Source organism: Drosophila subpulchrella, unplaced genomic scaffold (assembly GCF_014743375.2).
Source record: "Drosophila subpulchrella strain 33 F10 #4 breed RU33 unplaced genomic scaffold, RU_Dsub_v1.1 Primary Assembly Seq24, whole genome shotgun sequence".
NCBI lineage: Eukaryota > Metazoa > Arthropoda > Insecta > Diptera > Drosophilidae > Drosophila > Drosophila subpulchrella.
The window spans coordinates 1,645,315-1,665,576 of record NW_023665550.1 but is presented as its reverse complement, the minus strand read 5'-3'; the positions used below and the strand labels follow the sequence as shown (position 1 = coordinate 1,665,576).

The window sequence follows — 20,262 nt, the reverse complement described above, 5'->3', positions numbered from 1 at the left end:
CTTGGCGGTGTTCGTGCAGAAGCGGTGGTGAACTTAAAAATTAAAAATGGAAGAAAAACACCAAAAACGGCTAAAGGAGGTCAGTGCAGATAAAAAAGGACGCCTAATCCAAGCTGTTGCCCATTGTTGAGGAAATTGACCGTCAGGAAGCAATACCACAACGGGGCAAATCCTCAGAATAGTTGAAGCGCTGGAGGAGATCCACTAGAGAATCCCAGTGGGAAGGAACATGGGACATCGCTCGATCTCCGACGAGCTCTCCATTGAGGACTCCACCTCCACCAGCTACTTGACAGCTAAAGCGGAGATGGTGGACGCGCCGGCTTCTAAGGGGTGGAGAAAATAAGGTCGCCCGCTGAGGGACAGCTGGAGGAGCCATCACCAGCCATTATTGGCCAGCTAGGAGCTGGACTACAGATGGCGCGGGAAAGGTGGCGAAGCCTTAAACTTTTAATTTACATAAATAAAAACATTCGTTGAAAATTTTATTTATTTTTATTTTAATTTCTTTGTGCACCAGCAGACTTTTTTTTTTAAATAGCTCCAATTGATTTGTTTTCCGTTTGACAACAAGCTCAGCTGCTTGACAGTAAGACCAAGCCACATGCATTGCGGGCGAACTTTGAAAACTTCGGTCACACTACAAAGAATAAGATTTTTTAACTAGTGAAACTCTTAGCCGATCCGAGTCTTTAAGGCCTAGTACTCACATCGACTAAACCCGCGAGCTAACTCTCGCTCACTCCTATGGTTAGCTCACGGTTTTCGCCGATGTAAGTACTAGGCTATAGCAATGAAATAATCATTTGGTGCTAAAAAAAAATCCACATGCTAGCGTTCAAATTGTATTTAGTTTTGCGATGTTTTGCATTTTTTTTGAGCAACTGATTTGCACGTCCTCTTCATTCGGATTATGTATGCTTATGCCGATCAGCTGTTCGCTTCAGCGATTCTCTATTTGAACAGGAATCCGTTTAAAGTTGAAACAGCGACTTAAAGCGGCGGTGTTCAGACGGTTTGCGGGTATTCCTTAAACTGCATAATTTCCGGAATTGTTGATTTTTGTCAATTGTTTATCAGCTGCTCCATACAAAGTACATTTTCAGAAATCTCAGCAATTCAGCGTTAAGAGGCTGTTAAATTGCTGAAAACTAGAGTTTACACCTTATTTCATTAAAAAGATGTGGCAACTCTTGTATCATATTACTATTACCAGTAAGCATTGCTTACTTTAAAATCAATTAAGAAAGTTTGTTTTAAGTTCTTCTTACCTTATTAATATGGAACCCACACCCGAGCAGTAAATTGAACTTTGTGAAATTTCCAATACCATTTCTACTTTTCCATGATAATTGTGTCCTTCTGAGTAGCTCACATATTACAATACCACAGAACAGCTCTTGCAAACGCGTTTGCACCGCGTTGCCTATCGAAAAATTCCAAATATACCGCGTAGTGTAAATTGGGCATTTGACTTGAGTTATGGAGCTAACGCGTTGTTAGCCCTATGTTGGAGCAATCGGGCTTATGGCTAAATCGGTATAGTGTAAAAGGCTTTTAGAGTGCTTAAAAACTTTAAATTTGAAACATCGATGTTCTTCACCCCTAGAAGTGAATTTCTTCCTAACAGCTCTTATCGTAACAGAGCCGACCTCCATCGGAGTTTCTGAATTTTTTTGATTTAACTTAAGGTGTAAACGGGGCCTAGTATTGTTAGTGCCTATCGATAATTCACAACATTTTGCAGTTAAAAAACACTAAAGTTAATGGCGCGCACTATCGAAATTTCCTTGCTTGGAACTTTTTTTTTTTTTATATATATTAAGTTACTTTCTTCCGTGAAGATGGAAGAATTATTTGGCCGCCCCGTTGGAACGGGTTAACGCCAAATTGGAATAACGTTGAAAGAACTTCTTTCAAAGGATAGGAAGTTACTTAATATACAAGAAAAGAGGGGACGGATGAAAGACTCACAAACCTTTTTCATCGACTCGAACACCGACTTTGACCTCACTGAAATATTAGATGCCAAGAAATCATGGACCGGGTCAAGTCTTGACGAGGGCAGCCTTTAATAACGGAAGGTTGCTATACAGCTTGAAAGCGAAATTCATGAATATCTTTTGGCCCTCACAAAAAAGCTACACAGCTTGCTAAAGACGAACGCCTTGCGACGGATCCTCGACCAAATCGGTCTATAACATTTCCGAAATGTTCAAGCTGTAGGACATTGACACCGGAATTTGCAGACTCATCACCGCGGTCTGTGGAAAAAGGCCTGTGTCGAAGTTTTCGGACGCACTTTTGGTGGAGATTAAACGACGGACAAAACGAGACCTACTTTTACATTATAGATTCCAGGCTGACGCACATAGTCCCATGAAAAACTTAAGCATGAGATTAAACGTCTTTTATTTATATACCACGTAAATTCCATCAGAAAATCAAAGGTCTCGCGCTTTAGTGTGCACTTACATATCTTATTTTTCAATTCAGACAACAACGAACCTTATACGTTAAAAGCGTCCCCAGCTGCCAGTTTGGTTTCCACCATCGTTGCATCCTCCAAAGTTTCCAAAGCCGCCTCCTGATCTTCTATTGCTTCCAAAGCCTGGATTGTTACCATACCCCCCACCGTTGGTTCCATATCCACCGCCTTCAACACCACGAATTCCCCCACTACTGAAGCTGCTGTTTCCTCGGTTGCCATAACCGCCAAAACCTCTGTTAGCGAAGCGTCCTCCACCACTGCCGCCGCCACCATCGAAACGACCTCGTTTGGCTGGTCCACTTCCGGAGCTGAACTGACGTGACTGGTGCGGCAAAATTCCAGAGTCACGCTGCAGTTCAAAATCGCCTGCTCCCTTTCCACAGAGGTCCTTAACGACCTTGACCAGTTTGGCATAAGGTTCCTCCAGCTGCAGTATGTCGGCCGGATTGTCACAGGCGACCGTTATAAGATCCTCTAGTGCCGGCTTCAGGGCCCCGATCTTGGCCGCATGTTCCGGCTCCATTTCAAAGTTAACCCAGTTGTCAACGCGCACTATGCTGTTGGCTGCCAAATCGATTTTGCGCGATCCGAACAACATCACCTGCAAAGGCGAGACCATAGATAGTTGCTTGCAGGAAACGGCGCGCGTGCGTATCTTCTCTCCGAAAACGAAGAACGGATACGGAAAGGTAACGGCCAAGTTGCTACAGTTCACTGAAGTTTTGTGGAGCAACGCCGCCTTGGACTCTGTAGTTAGCACCTTACGCTTCTCCTTATGCACGCAAATGTTGGGGTAGAGGCCCAGGCATAGCAGAGCCAACGACATGTCCAGTACCGGGTCATCGCCATTAGTCTCTGATTCTACATGGTGGGGTATCATGCACTCTTCTGGAAATCCGGCCTGTTGAAGCAGATCCAGCAACTGCTGCTTTGCATCCCACATAACGTTCATAGTACTCATTTGCAGACCCTTCCAGTCGCAGAAGCGGGCCTCCTCCTGCTCACCTCGTTGTTTTGCTCGCTGCCACATTTGTGAGGCAACGATCATGGCCACATGATCGGAACAGTGGCTTCCACTCAACGCTTTTTGATGATTTGCCAGGCGGCGTTGGCCAATGTCCAGGCTAAACACTTCTGAAAAGGTGCTGGAGTAGGAGGCCATGCTGGCCACCAGATCGGCACAGCCAAACACCGCCCCGAGCACCATCATCTTTCCCAGTCTCGGCTCGATAGGAAGGCGTGCCAGAAGGCGGCCCAATGGTGTAAGTTCATCGTTGACGTCGAGACATCGCATCTCCCGTAACAACACCTCAGCCTCGATGACCGCGTCCACTGGCGGTGGCTCCAACGCCTTTGACAAGAAGTGGTGAATGGCGCCAAGGCGGAGCAATTTAATGGTGAGAGCCATCTCATGCAGCGGAGTCCGGAACATCTCTGGAGTAAGGGTATCCTCAAGTACTTCGAAGCGGGCACGAGAACAGAGCGTGAAGCAGAAGCCCGGACGGACTCGTCCAGCTCGACCCTTTCGCTGTTCTAGATTGGTCTTGCTGGCCCATACGGTGGCGTAGCTGGTAAGGTTGTTGTGTGAAGTAAAGAGTTTCATGCGCGCCTTACAGATGTCAACTACAAAGACAATGTCATCGATTGTAATAGAAGTCTCCGCGATGTTGGTGGAGAGAATGATTTTGGTGACGCCGTCTGGCACTGGATCAAAAACCTTACGTTGGTCGTCTCGCGGGATCTGCGAGTGACAAGGCAGAATGCGATATTGGGCCGAATTACCAAAAGTGTTCGTATTTTGCAGAAACTTCATAAGCGCAAAGATCAGGTTCCAGCCGGGCAGGAACACTAGGATGGCACCAGGAATGTTTTTTGACTTAATATGCGCCAGCAATGCCTCCAGGAGTTCGAAGCTAACGTCCGATTCGGAAAGCATGGCCATTGCGTTGCGGGTTTTTTCTGAATACTTGTCTTCGCAGACCTTGTTAAAGTTGGTCTCTATCTCTTCTTTGTTTTCTGAGAGCTGAAGTTGTTCTTCGTCCTCTGCCTCCTTTCGCTTTCGGCGCGATTCCGCCGAGGGGACAAAGTCAGTCATTTGAAGAATGTCCTCCAAGAAGAACTGCTGTACTGGAAAAGCCCTGCCAGGCACTTCCAGAACGGGACAGCCCCCAAAGTACTTGGAAAAGAGCGTCGTGTCAATAGTGGCCGACATTAGAATAACTGGAAATAAAAAAAAATTTCACATTAGTTTCATTGCCATTTAGCAAAAAAAAAAAATCACTATGGTCGAGTGCTTCGATTATCAAATTCAAATTGAAAAAAACAATTCTGGGTATTTCTATTGGCGCGGACGTTGGCTTTTCAATATGCAGCTTTATTTTTGTGATCAAACGCAACTTTAGGCTTTAAGTTTGTTCGGCAATATTGCATACAATCGTTTAAAGATTACGCTCTTACCCTACGATTTGAAACTTTTTCGGCCCCTACAGATCTACTCGCCCTAACGTACATATATATTCGGTCAAGAATCATTAGTTGATTGAGCAGGAGCGGTTTCCTGACCCACATGAGACTGAAGGCAGTCGTTGGGATAGTGGGTTAATCGTCAAAAAGCGGAAAATACAGATGTTTTTACATCACAGCTTATCACGCCCGTCCACGTTGTGACGAAGCGCACCGGGAAACTTTACAAAGCGTCTACTACAAACTCGTCGGCATAAGTATTTTGACGAAACAAAAGTTAAATATACTCATAATTTGAACATGTATGTACATGTGGGCATCAGTGGAAAGGGCATCTAAATTCCGTTCGAATGATATAAGACTATTCTTAACCAATTTAGCACTTATTGAAAACGTCAAATTTTTTGAAAGTGTACTTTTTAAACTTTTTTCCACGGCTTGAAATTCAAAATTGTTTAATGCCAAAAGCTTGTATAAACTATAAACTAATAGTAACTGCAAGCAACATTTTTCGAAAATCTCTTGCCTTTATCTTGTATAATTTTTTGAATGTGACCATCTCAGAAAAATGATCTTGATCAGGATCACTAGCCGAGTCGATCTAGCCATGTCCGTATAAACGCTGAGATCTCGGAAACTATAAGAGCTACAATACTGGGATTAGGCATGCATATTTCTGAGATTCCACAAATTGCCCAAAACTTTGGCTCCTTCAGTTTTGATGCTAGAATACAAATTTTAACTGAAATGTATTGTTCTCATCAATACCTATTTATTGACCCACGCCCACTTTATCGCCCAGAAACCGCCCACAATCTTCAAAAAATCGTAGGTATGAACGTGGATATCTCGGAAACTATCAAAGGTAGAGAATTGCGATTTCAGATTTAGATTCCGTAGCCTTGAACGCAGCGCAAGTTTGTTACGCGAATATGTCACGCCCACTTACGGCCCAAACCTGTGGCGCCCACAATTTTCATGCTCGACTAAAAATTTTAACTGAAATGTATTGGTCTCTTCAATACCTATCGCCCACTCTAACGCCCATAACGCTTAAATCTGTCTACCGCCGGAAGGTGGCGCATTTCAATCTCGCTTTGCTGCTTACATATCTCCACTTCCCTTTGGCCCCTTTAACAGAGTAACGGGTATCTGATAGTCGAGGTACTCGACTATACTATACGGCAAAATTTTTGGTGTGGATTTTCGATTTTGCTAGTGTGCGTTGTCCGTGTAAAGCTCTTTGGTTGTGTTGGTGAATCATTTCGTGTGGTCTGCTGCAATAAGGGCTCAATGTCACATTTGACTAACGTGAGGTGTCAATGGCCTGTAGGCCATGGGTCTAGTCGCTCAACCGCGGGAATTGCAGGTCGGAGTTCAACCCCGACTGGGAACAACTTTTTTTTATGCAATCTTTTTTTTTTTTTAATTAATGAAAATCATGAGTGCTATTCACATAAAATGCTAATGCTAGATACATTGATTAGAGTTTTGCTGTACAAACATTGTTAGTGGCTAGACTCCCCAGACAAATGTAAAAGTAGCAATAAGCTAAATGTACTTCGTCATAAATAAATAAATATCTGGGGATCTTTGAACAGTAAAGCTTTAATCTATTTATCAAAAATTTGCATTTTGCACTCACCATATTCAACAAAATATAATGAAAAATCGTTTTCTCGAGTACACATTACGCTTTTATTCAAAGTGAATTACTTATTGTGTTCATGTTTTTATTGTTATTGGATATATTTTTAAAGACTGATATGTAATTTACACAAAAAAAATTTATCTATAGGAGCGATTAATTGCTAAAGTCCCAATTGGTACATCTAAAAAAAATGTCGGCTATAAAAACATAATTTAAAATAATAAAAAATCTATTTATAAAAGAAAATAATCAAAAAAGTACAACTAAAAAAAAAATTATAATAAAAAAAAACTATAAAAAAAATTTAGTTGAATCCAGCCTCTGAGTGGACTCGAACATGGAACTGAAATCCATTATCCACGGGCCACCAACATACGCAGAGCGCCACAGCCCGCTTATAATTCGCATGAGCAATGCGTCTTTTAGATTGATTCCTTTTCGTCAACATAATTCAAGAATCGACAATTGAGACAAAAATTGAATTTCGACTTTTCCACAGCGCGAAGTGTCGTGAGCGAGATAGCAAGAGAGAGGGAAAGAGAAGGAAGCAAAGCAACGGCATTCTAAAAATAGATTCCTATACGTGAAGGGGTTGCTTTGCAAAAATTAGCCCGCCTGTGTACATTTTCTAACTCCTAGTTACGCATCTTGTTATTCTATGGTCTTTGGTTCTTCCTTGTTTTCGATTGCAATCGTGTAAGAACGAGGTTTTTAGCGTGTTAAATGGGGGATGGGAGCAAATTTGTAAGGGGCCGTCCATAAACCACGTGGACAGTTTTGTGGGGAGGGGGGGGGTTTCGTCAAAAGTCCACGATTTCCACGAGGGGGGGAGGGGGGTTCGAGGTAAATGTCCACGTGGACATACTATTAAATTTATATTTATTTACCATTTTTAAAAATCTCTATATCATTTTTAAAAGGAAAAAAAAAATGTTCAATAAAAAAGTCCACGTGGACAAAAATAGGGGGGGGGGGGGGGGGGGGGTTTAGTTAAAAATCCACGATTGTCCACAAGGGGGGAGGGGGGTCAAAAAGTGCTTAAAATTTGTCCACGTGGTTTATGGACGGCCCCTAACCGTGTAAGACCGAGTTTGTGTTAAGCGAGGACCAAGTGTATATGCTTGACCAGAATCACTAGCCGAGTCGATCTAGCAATGTCCGTCTGTCCGTATGAACGCTGAGATCTCGGAAACTATAAGAGCTAGAATGTTGGGATTAAGCATGCAGATTCTTGGGTCTCCTGCCCGGAGCAAGTTTGTTTCAGTATGGTGCCACGCTCACTATAAAACCCACAAGCCGCCCAAAGCTATCGCGCCCACTGTTTGGATACTAGATACAAACTTTTAACTAAAATGAATTGGTTTCTTTAATACCTATTGATTGACTTTAATAATTAGTTGCTACGCCCACAAGCCTCCCAAAGCTGTGGCTCCTACAGTTTATATGCTTAAATAACAATTTTAACTAAAAGATATTGCCAATACCTATCGATTGACTTAACAGAAATTTACCACGACTATTCCAAAGCCCAGATCTGTCTAGTACCCAAGTTTTTAATGATTTTTATACCCGTTACTCGATTTTTTTTTTCATCCAACCGGCCAAACTGTAGGTAAGAAATATTATTTGAGCATTATGCGTCGTTTGGGTGAAGCAATTTGTATAAAAATACCAGAATTATGGGCAACAACATTTCTTGGTTTTTGCATGTTACTGTTAATCGGCTCACATTTCACTCGTTCATCGTGACCATTTCGCCATTGTCTTCGTGTGACTTCTATCTATGTCCAAAACTTAAGAGACCACTCCGGGGAACGCGTTTCGAGTCGATTGAGGTGATAAAAAAGCTGACTACTTAGCATGTGTCGAGGTTTGGAAAAAACGTTGGCGTAAGTGTATTTGATCGGGAGGGGATTACTTTAAAGGAGAAATTGATTTAGAAGAATAAGTAAAGACTTTTCATTTTTCAAATAAATTGCCCTTACTTGTTGCCCACAAAAGCATTGTATTCGGGGAAAAGTATCTATCATTAAATTGTAATACGTTATAAAACAAAATAAATGATTTATTTATCTCGCTAAATAATACCTTTCAGATTTTACAAATTAGTAAACTATATTTCTTGAAATTTTACAGCCTTAAAGGTAAATCGTAACATAAATATTTGAGCTTACCGTGCAGATCCGGATAGGTGTCGACCATGTCGCGAAGTATCACCAATAGGAAGTCGCTGTTCACATCTCGCTCGTGAATTTCGTCGACGATAATGTGCGAGACTCCACGTAGGCCCGCCTCCAGCTTGCGCAGCAACACACCTACTGTGCAGAAGAGGATTCCGCCGTAGGGCCGTGGGAAAACTGACTCAAATCGCACCGAGTAGCCGACAGTGTCGCCCAACTGCTCGCACCGCTCACGGGCTACACGCTCTGCCACAGAAATAGCCGAAATGCGGCGAGGCTGGGTTACGTAAATATTGGCATAGCCACCTTGGCCGGAAGAGATGTAGTCGTCTAGGATGTACTGGGCTATCTGGGTGGTCTTGCCGCAACCTGTATTGCCACGAATGATTACCACTGGGCTGTCATTAATGGCGCTTAGAATCTCGGAACGCATGGCTGCTATGGGCAGCTTGTCGCGAAACTCGAGGAATTTTCGATACTCAGCGTCGTTTTGGCGTCGCTCTCGCAAAGAGCGTTCGAAGTCCATAGAAAGGTCATCTATAGAGGCGGTTGCTAATTCACCTTCGTCGATGTTGCACGCATGCCACGTGTTCCAATTTGGCTGAGGAGGGGCCCACGGAATAACCGAGCTCTCTTGACGTTTCTCCCCATCTTGTTGGATAGAGTCGATGCGGTTTGCGTTAACCTAGGGAAAGCACCGTCGTTCATTAGAGGGACTACAATAGTGTATTTGCGAATATTATTTCCCACGACCCCTATAGTTTTTAAGGACTGGTATTTTCAATATTTATAGTCGTATACACAAATTAAAACTCTTGGTCAAATTAACTAGTTAAGTAACTATACGAAATTTCCGAATTTCGAATACAATTTTGCTTTAATCGGACTATCGGTATATTTATATACAACTTTTCCAAATATACGCTTTCTTTATTATAAGTATGATTTAAATTGAATTCTATGGTTTAAGCTGCAAGGGTATATCAACTTCGGCTTGCCGAAGTTAGCTTCTTTTTGTCTAAATTGTAATTCGTAGTTCTGAGATATTAAAAAATTATTTATTCCAGAAAAGAAGGGAGTATGTTTAAAATAAGCGAAGGTCTTTTTTTCGGTATTATTTTTTTTGCATTATTTACGTGATTATATGATATAATCGACCGATTTTTGGTATGCATTTAATTTAAAGCTCTAAAATATTACAAAAAATTTATTACCAAGAGTAAAAATTAATATGCCAAAAAACACTGACGAAATCGAACTATTTTACGACTTTTGACATAGAGCTTATTTTCGGGAAAACTCCAGTTCAACAGTTATTAAGCTAAAACAAGGAGGAACGCTATAGTCAAGTACCTCGACTATCAGATACCCGTTACTCAGCTAAAGGGACCAAAGGGAAATGGAGATATGCAAGCAGCAAAGCGAGATTGAAATGCGCCACCTACCCCTGATCGCAATATATGGTTATGTGGGCGGTAGACAGATTTAAGCGTTATGGGCGTTAGAGTGGGCGTGGCAAACTTTTTTTTGGGTCAATGGATAGGTGTTGACGAGACTAATACATTTCAGTTAATATTTTTTTCTAGCTTGAAAATTGTGGGCGCCACAGGCTTGGGCGGTTTGTATGCGTTAGAGTGGCTTCGAAATCTAAATCTGAAATCCCGATTCTCTATCTTCGATAGTTTCCCAGATATCTGCGTTCATACTTACGATTTTTTTAAGTTTGTGGGCGTTAAAGTGGGCGTGGCAAACTTTTTTTTTTTGAGTCAATCGATAGGTATTGATGAGAACAATATAATACAATCTAGTATACGCTTTTACTCTACGTGTAACGGGTATAAATACTATTGACATTATGCTACTGGTAAAGACGTACCTCACAAGCAAATACAACTTCGAAATGAAGGGCTACACTTTCTACCGCACAGATCGTCCAGATGGTAACGCTAACGGCGGAACCGGCATCTTAATAGGGGAACGCAAACACCACTTTCACCAAAGGTTTGCAACTAATTACTTGCAGGCCACGTCTATCAAAGTGCATTCAGGTAACAAAAACCTTTCCATAGCCGTTGTTTACGGCCCGCCTAGCTTTACAATTTCTGAAGGACAATTCATGGATTTTTACAACTTACTCAGAGATCGTTTCATAGCTGCAGTGGACTAAAATGCGAAACACACGCACTGCGGACCACGCTTCGTGACTTCCAAAGGAACAATCATAAAACCGAACAACACCGAACATACTGGCCAGCAGACCCCAGAAAAGTTCCAGACTTAATAGATTTTGCTAATAACTCTTCTGCAAAGCTCAGAAACTACAGATCTTCCCCACAGGCTGACGTCGCACAAAACCAACTGGTTAAAATATGAATAGTATGTAAGTTCCCACATTGAACTAGCTCCGCAGCTCAACATCGAAGCGGACATAGACTTCTCTACCGATGCTCTTGAAGATGCATCAGTCACTAACTCAACAGCACCAAAAAGGGACGTGTAATCCAACCACTTAAAAACTAATCCGATCCCTGCTACTTGTCCATTTGTCATACTACAAATCGAATCTGAAACTATTTCACTACCAACACTGTTTCAGCCAAAGGAAATCGCGAGTCATCGGGAAACTGAAATCGAAAAAGGCCCAGGCGGTGACCTAATAATCCTAAAAATGACAATGGAACTTCCAAACTCTGCTATTGACACAATTCAGTCATCCTACAGACCAATAAGTTTATTATCGGGTCTGCCTAAGTTGTTCGAAAAATGCCTTCTTACACGAATAATACCATATTAAGAAGCACACAATGTTATCGCGGCTCATCAATTTGGCGTCCGTCAAAACCATGGAACAATTAAACAACTTAACAGAATAACATCAGAAATACGCGCAGCCTTTGAGCATCGGGAGTACGGCAGCTACTTGAGTCGTATCTCTACAACAAAGTCTTCGCAGTAAGGTGCAGCACAACAACATCCGACGACTACATTATCGAAGCTGCAGATCCGCAAGGAAGCGCACTAGGGCCTTCTCTGTTCGTCCTATACACAAACAAGCATCAAACAACATCTACGTTCGCTGACGACACTGCAATCCTAAGTCGCTCGAGGTGCCCAGGCCCAGCAACAACACAGCTACCCAATCACCTCATCGTAGTTGAGAGGCTATCTGCCTGGCGTATTAAAATATATGAAAAAAATTTAAACATATGTCGTTTACTCTCAACAGGCACTATCACTGAATAGTAAGCAGATTCCCCAAGTCAACGAAGTAACGTATCTCGGCGTCCACCTCGACAGACGACTAACCTGGAGAAGACACATCGAATGCAAGAAATTACATCTAACAAGGGAGAACGCTATAGTAGAGTACCTCGACTATCAGATACCCGTTACTCAGCTAAAGGGACCAAAGGAAAATGGAGATATGCAAGCAGCAAAGCGAGATTAAAATGCGCCACCTACCGGCGGTAGACAGATTGAAGCGTTGTGGGCGTTAAAGTGGACGTGGCAAATTTTTAGGATCAATCGATAGGTATTGCCGAGACCAATACATTTCAGTTAAAATTTTTTATCTAGCATGAAAATTGTGGGCGCCACAGGATTGGGCGGTTTGTGGGCTCTGAGATCTCTGAGAAAATTTGCCACGCCCACTCTAACGCTGAAATCTTTCTACCGCCGGTAGGTGGCGCATTTCAATATCGATTTTCTGCTTGCATATCTCCATTTCCCTTTCGTCCCTTTAGCTGAGTAACGGGTATCTGATAGTCGAGGTACTCTACTATAGCGACTATAGGTACTCGACTATAGCGTTCTTCCTTGTTTTCTTTTAATTTTCCCAATAATTCTGTTTCCGATCAAATGGTAGCTAACTGATATAGTCGTCATATTTTTTTAAAATTGTGACGCGGATTTAAATCCGACAGCATAAACATTAATTGTTTAAAAATACTTCACGACTGCTTTAAATGCAAAAGATATTTTTATCATATTTGTTGAAGTTTATAATTGTTTTTTATAATTGCATCATGAGAATTTAAATTAAATGCTTTCTTGATTTATTATTAATTAATTTGTGGATGCGCCTCAAAACCCGGTATATTCTAACCTAAACAATTTTTGCGAATCCGGCGCATGAAGAAAGTATTTAATTGAGATGAGATATGAACATTCTTTGTGTTGATCGTTGTACTTCGGTAGATTATATATATTTTTAGACGATACAGTGAAAATAATGCATAGGCAGTTAAATTTTTTTCAAATATTTTGCAATTTGTGTTCATGCCAATTATTCAGGGTATTCCCCAAACTGTTGAATTGCTGAATTGTTGAATTTTGATCAGCTGTTAATCAGCTGTTCCATACAAAGTCAACTGTCAGAAATTTTAGCACTTCAACAGCCTCGGGCTTGTTGAAAATTTTGTTTAACTGCTGAAAACCAGAGTTATCGCTGTTCTCGACTTAAAGTAAGAGTGTAACTCTGGTCACTTGTAAACATGGAGGAATTACAATAGTATTAAATGTGCATATATGTAAAGGATATCTAATAGGATGCTGCCTGTTAGCAGTTCTAATAGTTTAGTTTTTTCGGCTTTTTTTGGCCTTTTCCTTAATTTTAAACATAATCTTTGGTAAACACAGCTTGGCAATTTGACAATCTGACAAACAGCTTATATAACAGCTGTCATCTTAAAATTGAAAATTCAACAGTGAACTTTTAGGGTCGTTCCCTTAATTGCTGAAATATTCTGTTGAATTTTCAACAGTTTAGGAATACCCAGAGTGTTTGTTTATTGGATTTTATGCATTAAATGTATACACATCTAACGCAAATAGATAAAAAGCAACAGCGGGCCAAAATTTAATCGGCACTTTGGCTAAAAAGCGCAGGCAAGTTAAGTCTTCTGTTAAGAGGCTGTTGCTGCAGTCATGCAGACATCAAAAGGGAATTTCCCTAAGAAAATTACCCAAGAAGTAGGGAAGTTGTATTATGTAAAAGGAAAAGTCGACAATGTTAATAAACTCACTTCCCAGTGATAAATGGGACATGCCCAATAATGTGTCGCAAGCCACCACAGCAATAATTTTGTTAAATTTTTTTTTCCATTTATTGCCTATTTAACTAGCTTACAGCCAAAATTCCCCAAGAGGGATGTTGATAGTTTCTCCTACAGTTAAGCCCCTAGACCACGAAAAATAATTCAAAAATATTTTAAATAGACAAGTTTTTTGTTAAAGAAAATATTTTTTATATCTCCGCGTTTTTAATACACATTTAATGTAATACACATTGATTCGGAAGCTGAAATTTAAATAAAGCTTATTTCAAAAACGTAGTTTACCGCTATCCGTCTGTGCCTTCAATTTGGTAGTGTGGGCTGCTGTAAAACCAATTCAGTTTCGCTCTCAACAGCTACAACTCGTCAAACTTTAGAATTTAGTGACTGTAAGGCATCTGTTGATATCGTAGAATCGAACAAAAACTCTCCTACAATGTAGCAAGGAGGACATCACTCTCCTAAATGCCCTCACGGGCCACTGTCTTATAGGGACTCATGCGCACAGGCTGGGACTCAGTAACCACGACTTCTGCCGCAGCTGCAAACAGATAGACGAAGAGAAGAGCATCGAACACCTCCTATGCTTCTGCCCAGCGCATAACCTAAAGCGCTTTCAAACCCTAGGTAGCTACACACCTCCGAAACTCTTATGTTTCCTAAGAAGGACAAAATACTTCGCGAAAGCAAATAACCCATGAGCTAGGGAAAAGAATATAATCAGAGATCATGTGGTATCACAAGGGGCCCAATGTGGCCTAAGTGTGGGGATTAGTATCTAATCTCCAACCACTCCTACCTAACCTAACCTAACTTAAGGTGGTTCATGTTATACCCTATTCAGACATAAGGGTTTTTCGCTTCAGCATTCAAGTTCCGCATCACCGACTTTTTCATCCATAAGAAATACACGTGTAGGAGAAAGACGAGAAAAAGTTGATACAACTCGCTGCAGCGGAAACTGGGATAACACACGCAAATCGATCCAGTATTCCAGTGTTTTATTTAGAATTTTTTACGATTTTAGGTGATATTAGTAATTGGCGTTTCGGGATTTCTGGAGAAGGAAATGCATTTGAACTGCAATGGAATAATCATTGGGGCTAAAAACATTCAACATGTTAGCGGTCAAACTGTATTTAAATTTGCGTTGTATTGTATAATTTCAGAGCATCTATATTTGCTTGTCTTATCCCTTTGGATACGGTTTGCTTACGCCGATCAGCTGTTCCCTTTAGCGATTCTCTATGTGAACAGGAGTACGCCTAAAATTGCAACAACTATCTTTCAGCGACTGTGTGCAGAGAGTATTATTCCCTTAGTCAGCGTTGTGAAACTTGTTGATTACGAAATATCAAAAATATTGGTAAAACTTTTTTAAAAATTCAACATGTATCAATAACAACTACTCACTTTTGACACCATTTCCGGTATATTTTTACTTAAATATTATTAACTTTATAAAAAAAAATACTAATTTACATAAATCAAAACATTCGTTGAACATTTCATTTATTATACCCGTTACTCGTAGAGTAATAGGGTATACTAGATTCGTCGGAAAGTATGTAGCAGGCAGAAGGAAGCGTTTCCGACCCCATAAAGTATATAGATTCTTGATCAGAATCACTAGCTGAGTCGACTTAGCCATGTCCGTCTGTCCGTCCGGATGAACGCTGAGATCTCGGAAACTATAAGAGCTAGGCTACTGGGATTTGGCATGCAGATTCCAGAGCTTATTGCGCAGCGCAAGTTTGGTTCAGCAGCGTGCAACACCCACAAACCGCCCAAAACTATGGCTCCTACAGTTTTGATGGTAAAATAAACATTTTAACTGAATTGCATTGTTTTCATCAATACCTATCGATTGACCAAAAATAAGATTGCCACGCCCACAAACTTCATAAAATCGTTAATATGAACGCGAATGTCTCGGAAACTATCTAAGATAGAGAATTGGGATTTCAGATTTAGATTCCGTAGCCGTGTACGCAGCGCAAGTTTGTTATGCGTATATGCCACGCCCACTCTAACGCCCACAAACCGCCCAAGCCTGTGGCGCCCACAGTTTTCATGCTAGATATGTTGCCACGCCCACTCTAACGCCCATAACGCTTAAATCTGTCTACCGCCCACATAACCGTATGTTGAGATCGCGGGTAGGTGGCGCATTTCAATCTCGCTTTGCTGCATGCATATCTCCATTTTCCTTTTGTTCCTTTAGCTGAGTAACGAATATCTGATCGTCGAGGTACTCGATTAAAGCGTTATTCCTTGTTTTTATTTTTATTTCTTTGTGCACCAGCAGTCTCTTCTTTTTAAAATTGCTCCAATCCAGCTGCTTGACAGTAAGACAATGCTACATGCATTATTGCGGGTGAACTTTGAAAACTTCGGTCACACTACAAAGAATACAATTTTTCGACTAGTGAAACTTTTAGCTAATCTGAGTACTAGGCTTAACGACGTTAAAAACCAAAGTTTCACAACACCGCCTAAGGGAATTGCGTTACGCAATTCTGTAATCGGGCCAACAAGGCAAGTCATAACAAATAAAAATAAACTTATTTTACCATGGAATTTGTCCAAATATGACTTGTTTAGTTCGTATGGACGCTTAGTTTATTATTTTTTAGTTTTTACGATATCAAAAGCAGCCTTACAGTTAAAAAATTGTTAAATTGTTGTTTAAAGCTTACCGAATTGTAGCTCACAATATACTCAATGTATCCTATATATTTATTCGGAAAAACTAAAGGGTGACATAGTTGTATACTAAAACATATGTCAACTAAATTGGGTAGTCGCAACTCGAGATATAACTAAAATAAAAACACAGTGAAACCAAACAAATTTCTTTAAAAAATCTTTTAAAAAAAAGCTTCTATTTAAAAATAATTAGTCTTCTTTTGTGTGATTAAGGGGTTCAACTCTACCAGGAACTACCATAATCCAACTTTGGGCAGAATCAAAATATTTTTTTTGTAAGTTAGTGTAATCTTTATGTTTGAGTAATATAAAAAAAACTTAGACCATAATCATTACCTTTGATAAAAAAAATTAAACTCAAAAGGTAATAGTTGATATTTTTTTTGCACAAAATAAAATATGTCGGTGCCTCGCGGCCATCGTGAGAGACTTTCCGCCAAAGCGGTCAAAGCTATCTTCACAATTTGTTATATATTTTTTTTTTTTGCCACTTTTAAAAACTGCTTATCAAATGATTTTTATTATATTCCGATCAAAATAAAACTCATCAGAGCCTCGCGGCCCTCGTGTAAGACTTTCGACCAATCTGATTTCACATTAATGTAAGTGGTTATCAAACTATCAACAGTTTTTTAAATATTTTTTTACCTTTTTTTTTTATATAACTTATATGATTTTTAATTTATTCCGATCAGAATAAAACATAGCCTCGCGGTTCTCGTGTAGGAATTTTCACCTAATTGATATCACATCTGTGTAAGTCCACAATTTTTTTTTACATATTTTTTCAACCACTTGTAGGAAATGGCTTGTCTAATAACTTTTTATTAATTCCAAAAATTTAGCACCAAGAGTATACATAATCTTGTAAATTGTAAAAACATATGGGTTCTAATATCGATATTTATTTAACTTTAGTTAATTTTTAGATTTAAAGAATGCAATGATAAAGTGATTTTTATTTTGATCGGAATAAAATAAAAATTGTAAGTAATTTTTTAAAAGTGGTTTAAAAAAATATGTACGAAATTGTGGAGATAGTTTTGATAGCAAGTATCACACATTTTCGTCACAAAAGTTGATATCAGAACTTTTGTATGTTGAAGGTGCGATCGTCACTAGTTGTTTACATCGATAGGTGTTTTGTTTGATGTATATAAAAGGTATATATTTACATAGCTAGTTTTTGAGCACTTACAATCAGTGGAATGGGAGCGCCGTCCGACTCCATTTTTATATTGCGTGGGTTTACGACAGGAAGGTCTAGCACCTGGATCACCTCGTCTATGTTGTTGACCAGCTCGGGCGCCAGCTTCACTGGATATGGTTTCAGTTCCTCGTCCTTCTTTTTTTTTAGGGTACCGCTAAAGGGCTCGATTACTTTCAAATGGAAAAGTTGGCGCACCAGGGACAGGGCGCATGACTTGCTGGCAGACTTCTTGTTGGATCCAGTCTCGCGGGCCGTCACTTTGCGCTTGAGCGCCGGCACGTAAATAGACAACTCGGCCATGAAGCTCCTAGATTGACAAGGCTTTTAGGGAAAGTTCCGGACTAGCATGCGGGCCAAAGTCGGAACTTACCTTCTATGCAGGTTATTGTGGGCTACCGTGGACAGCGGAGAGGGGGAAAGCTAGCAGAGCGATATGGTACTAATGTTGAAACGCAGCTGACAGGCTAGCGCTTGTGTTATTGCCACCTACACCGCCTTGCATGGGCATCCGTTTTGCTTACAGACCCATACAAAGTAGCAGGACGTGGTTCTAGTAGCTTAGTGTGTCGTACTACGTCACTCTGCTAACCAAGCCCTCCACGGATCTTTCACAGTCTTCCCAAGGATTACTCAAAAATTAAGGAAAGCACATACCTAGCATGGTCCGGGCCCACTGGGGTATACTTGTAATCGTCGCGGATGTTGTTTGCCTGTTTGTACATGTTCAGACGTTCTTTGGCATTCTCTATGGTCCAGTTGCCATGGATAGCGGCGTTAACATCAATGGACTCAGCTTCGTTCATGTCCTTCTGCTCCTGGACATGGTCGATAATGTTAAAGCGGCTACTGTCGCAACCGCTCTCGTGGTTCAGTGGGCGGTAGGCCTCACCCAGATCCTGGGGACCGGACTGGGCACCAAACATGCGCTTCTGCTGTCCTCCTAGAGACGCGCCCTCGCCCTGAGGACCTGTTCTGGGTCCTGCTCCCGCCGAAGTACCCACATCCGCCGGCACATCTTGGGCATTCAGCTTACCGACACGCACCAAATAGTTAACAAAGTCACGGCACGCATTTTTCTCAGCATCCTTCTTGTTAGTGGAATTTCCCACACCGATGTAGTTGTTCTGGTCCACCCGTACCTCACACAGAAAACGTTGACGGTTTTTGGGACCTGCACGAAATATAAAAGGCATACATGTTTGTGGTTGTAAAATTTCGGCTGAGTAATAAACTCAAGTCACTCACCCGTTTGACGAACCTCAAACTTAGGTTCAATACGCGACTTCGCGCAAAATTCATAAAGAAATGATTTTATATCCATATTCTTCAATATATTCAATTGCAGAGGCAACTTGCAAACCTATCCTGAATTTTCTTAAGATCGGGGGTTGGAAATAACACACACTATCGATAACACCGTTGTTTTAAAAAAACGGCAATACATTGATGTTTTATTCCAACTTCGATGTTTTCACTAATACCCCCTTCCCAAACAAGCTAATACCTTTTTCACATTGAGTTCATCTGATCGAAACGGTTGGGAATTTTATCAAATGTGAAACTCCCATTACCACAGAGCACATCCGCCACTAAAGCCTAGTACTCACATCGACGAAAACCGCGAGCTAGCCATAAGAGTCAGCGAGGGCCAAATACGCGGCTAACGCTTTTCGTCGGGTCTGTTTTTCAGAGCGGTACTCAGATGAGCTAAGGAAATACCAGAAAAAATACCAGATTTAGCGAGTGAATTTCGATAAGCGCCGTTAGCCGCGGCCCAACTAATAAGAAAGTTAACCTTTGGCGGCGTTCGTGCAAACGCGTTATGGAAACTAAAAATTAACAAGAAAGAACGCTATGGTCGAGTGCCTCGACTATCAGATACCCGTTACTCAGCTAAAGGGACAAAAATGAAATGGAGATATGCAAGCAGCAAAGCGAGATTCGCTCGATCTCCGACGAGCTCTCTATTGAGGAACCACAGGTCTCCACCTCCACCAGCTACTTCTCAAAAAAATTTCAAAGCGGTTAATAATACACTTAATGATTTTGTGCAACAGTTGTCAGGTCTTGCCAAGAAGGACATAAGCTGGAGGTGAAAGCAAACCAACATATCTTTACACGATAATATCATTCGCTGAGTAAGAAGCCTTTGAAAGGCTTAATTTTCTTGAACCAACGAATATTTCCTTATAACAGCTGACTTGGCCCATTGCTAGAACGCTATTGTCGATGGCCTCAGCTATCAGATAACCGTTACTCAGCTCAAGGGAGACATGGAGATGGAAATATGGAGGAAGCACAACGATCCTTAGATTGCACACCCCGCAACAGCGCCATCTAGGGCCGATTCCTTCAGTTCTTTATAACTTAGTAATGGATGTTGCGATTAAAAAAATTTTTAGAAAGTGCTAGAATGGGTTAAGCGTTATGAGCATTATAGTGGGCGTGGCGCCTTGGTGACAAAACCTTGAACTGCGCCAGGATCTGCAATATTTGTTCGTTCC

At 40.9% G+C, this 20,262-nt stretch overlaps 1 protein-coding gene across 2 annotated transcripts; it reads right to left on the bottom strand.

Moving 5' to 3' along the window:
* Nucleotides 1–2,395: 2,395 nt before the first annotated feature.
* On the bottom strand, nucleotides 2,396–19,163 carry LOC119559376 (dosage compensation regulator). Of its 2 annotated transcripts, XM_037872418.1 has the most exons (5): nucleotides 19,004–19,163; nucleotides 18,413–18,929; nucleotides 17,747–18,065; nucleotides 8,780–9,470; nucleotides 2,396–4,711 (listed from the first exon to the last, which is right to left on the bottom strand). In XM_037872418.1, exons 1-5 carry the CDS (start codon nucleotides 19,077–19,079, stop codon nucleotides 2,517–2,519), a joined length of 3,798 nt encoding a protein of 1,265 aa, XP_037728346.1. In that variant the 5' UTR covers nucleotides 19,080–19,163; the 3' UTR covers nucleotides 2,396–2,516. The 2 variants fall into 2 exon arrangements, with proteins under 2 accessions (XP_037728346.1, XP_037728347.1); XM_037872419.1 differs by lacking the exons at nucleotides 18,413–18,929; nucleotides 19,004–19,163 and adding an exon at nucleotides 18,129–18,375.
* Between the last annotated feature and the right edge of the window lie 1,099 nt (nucleotides 19,164–20,262).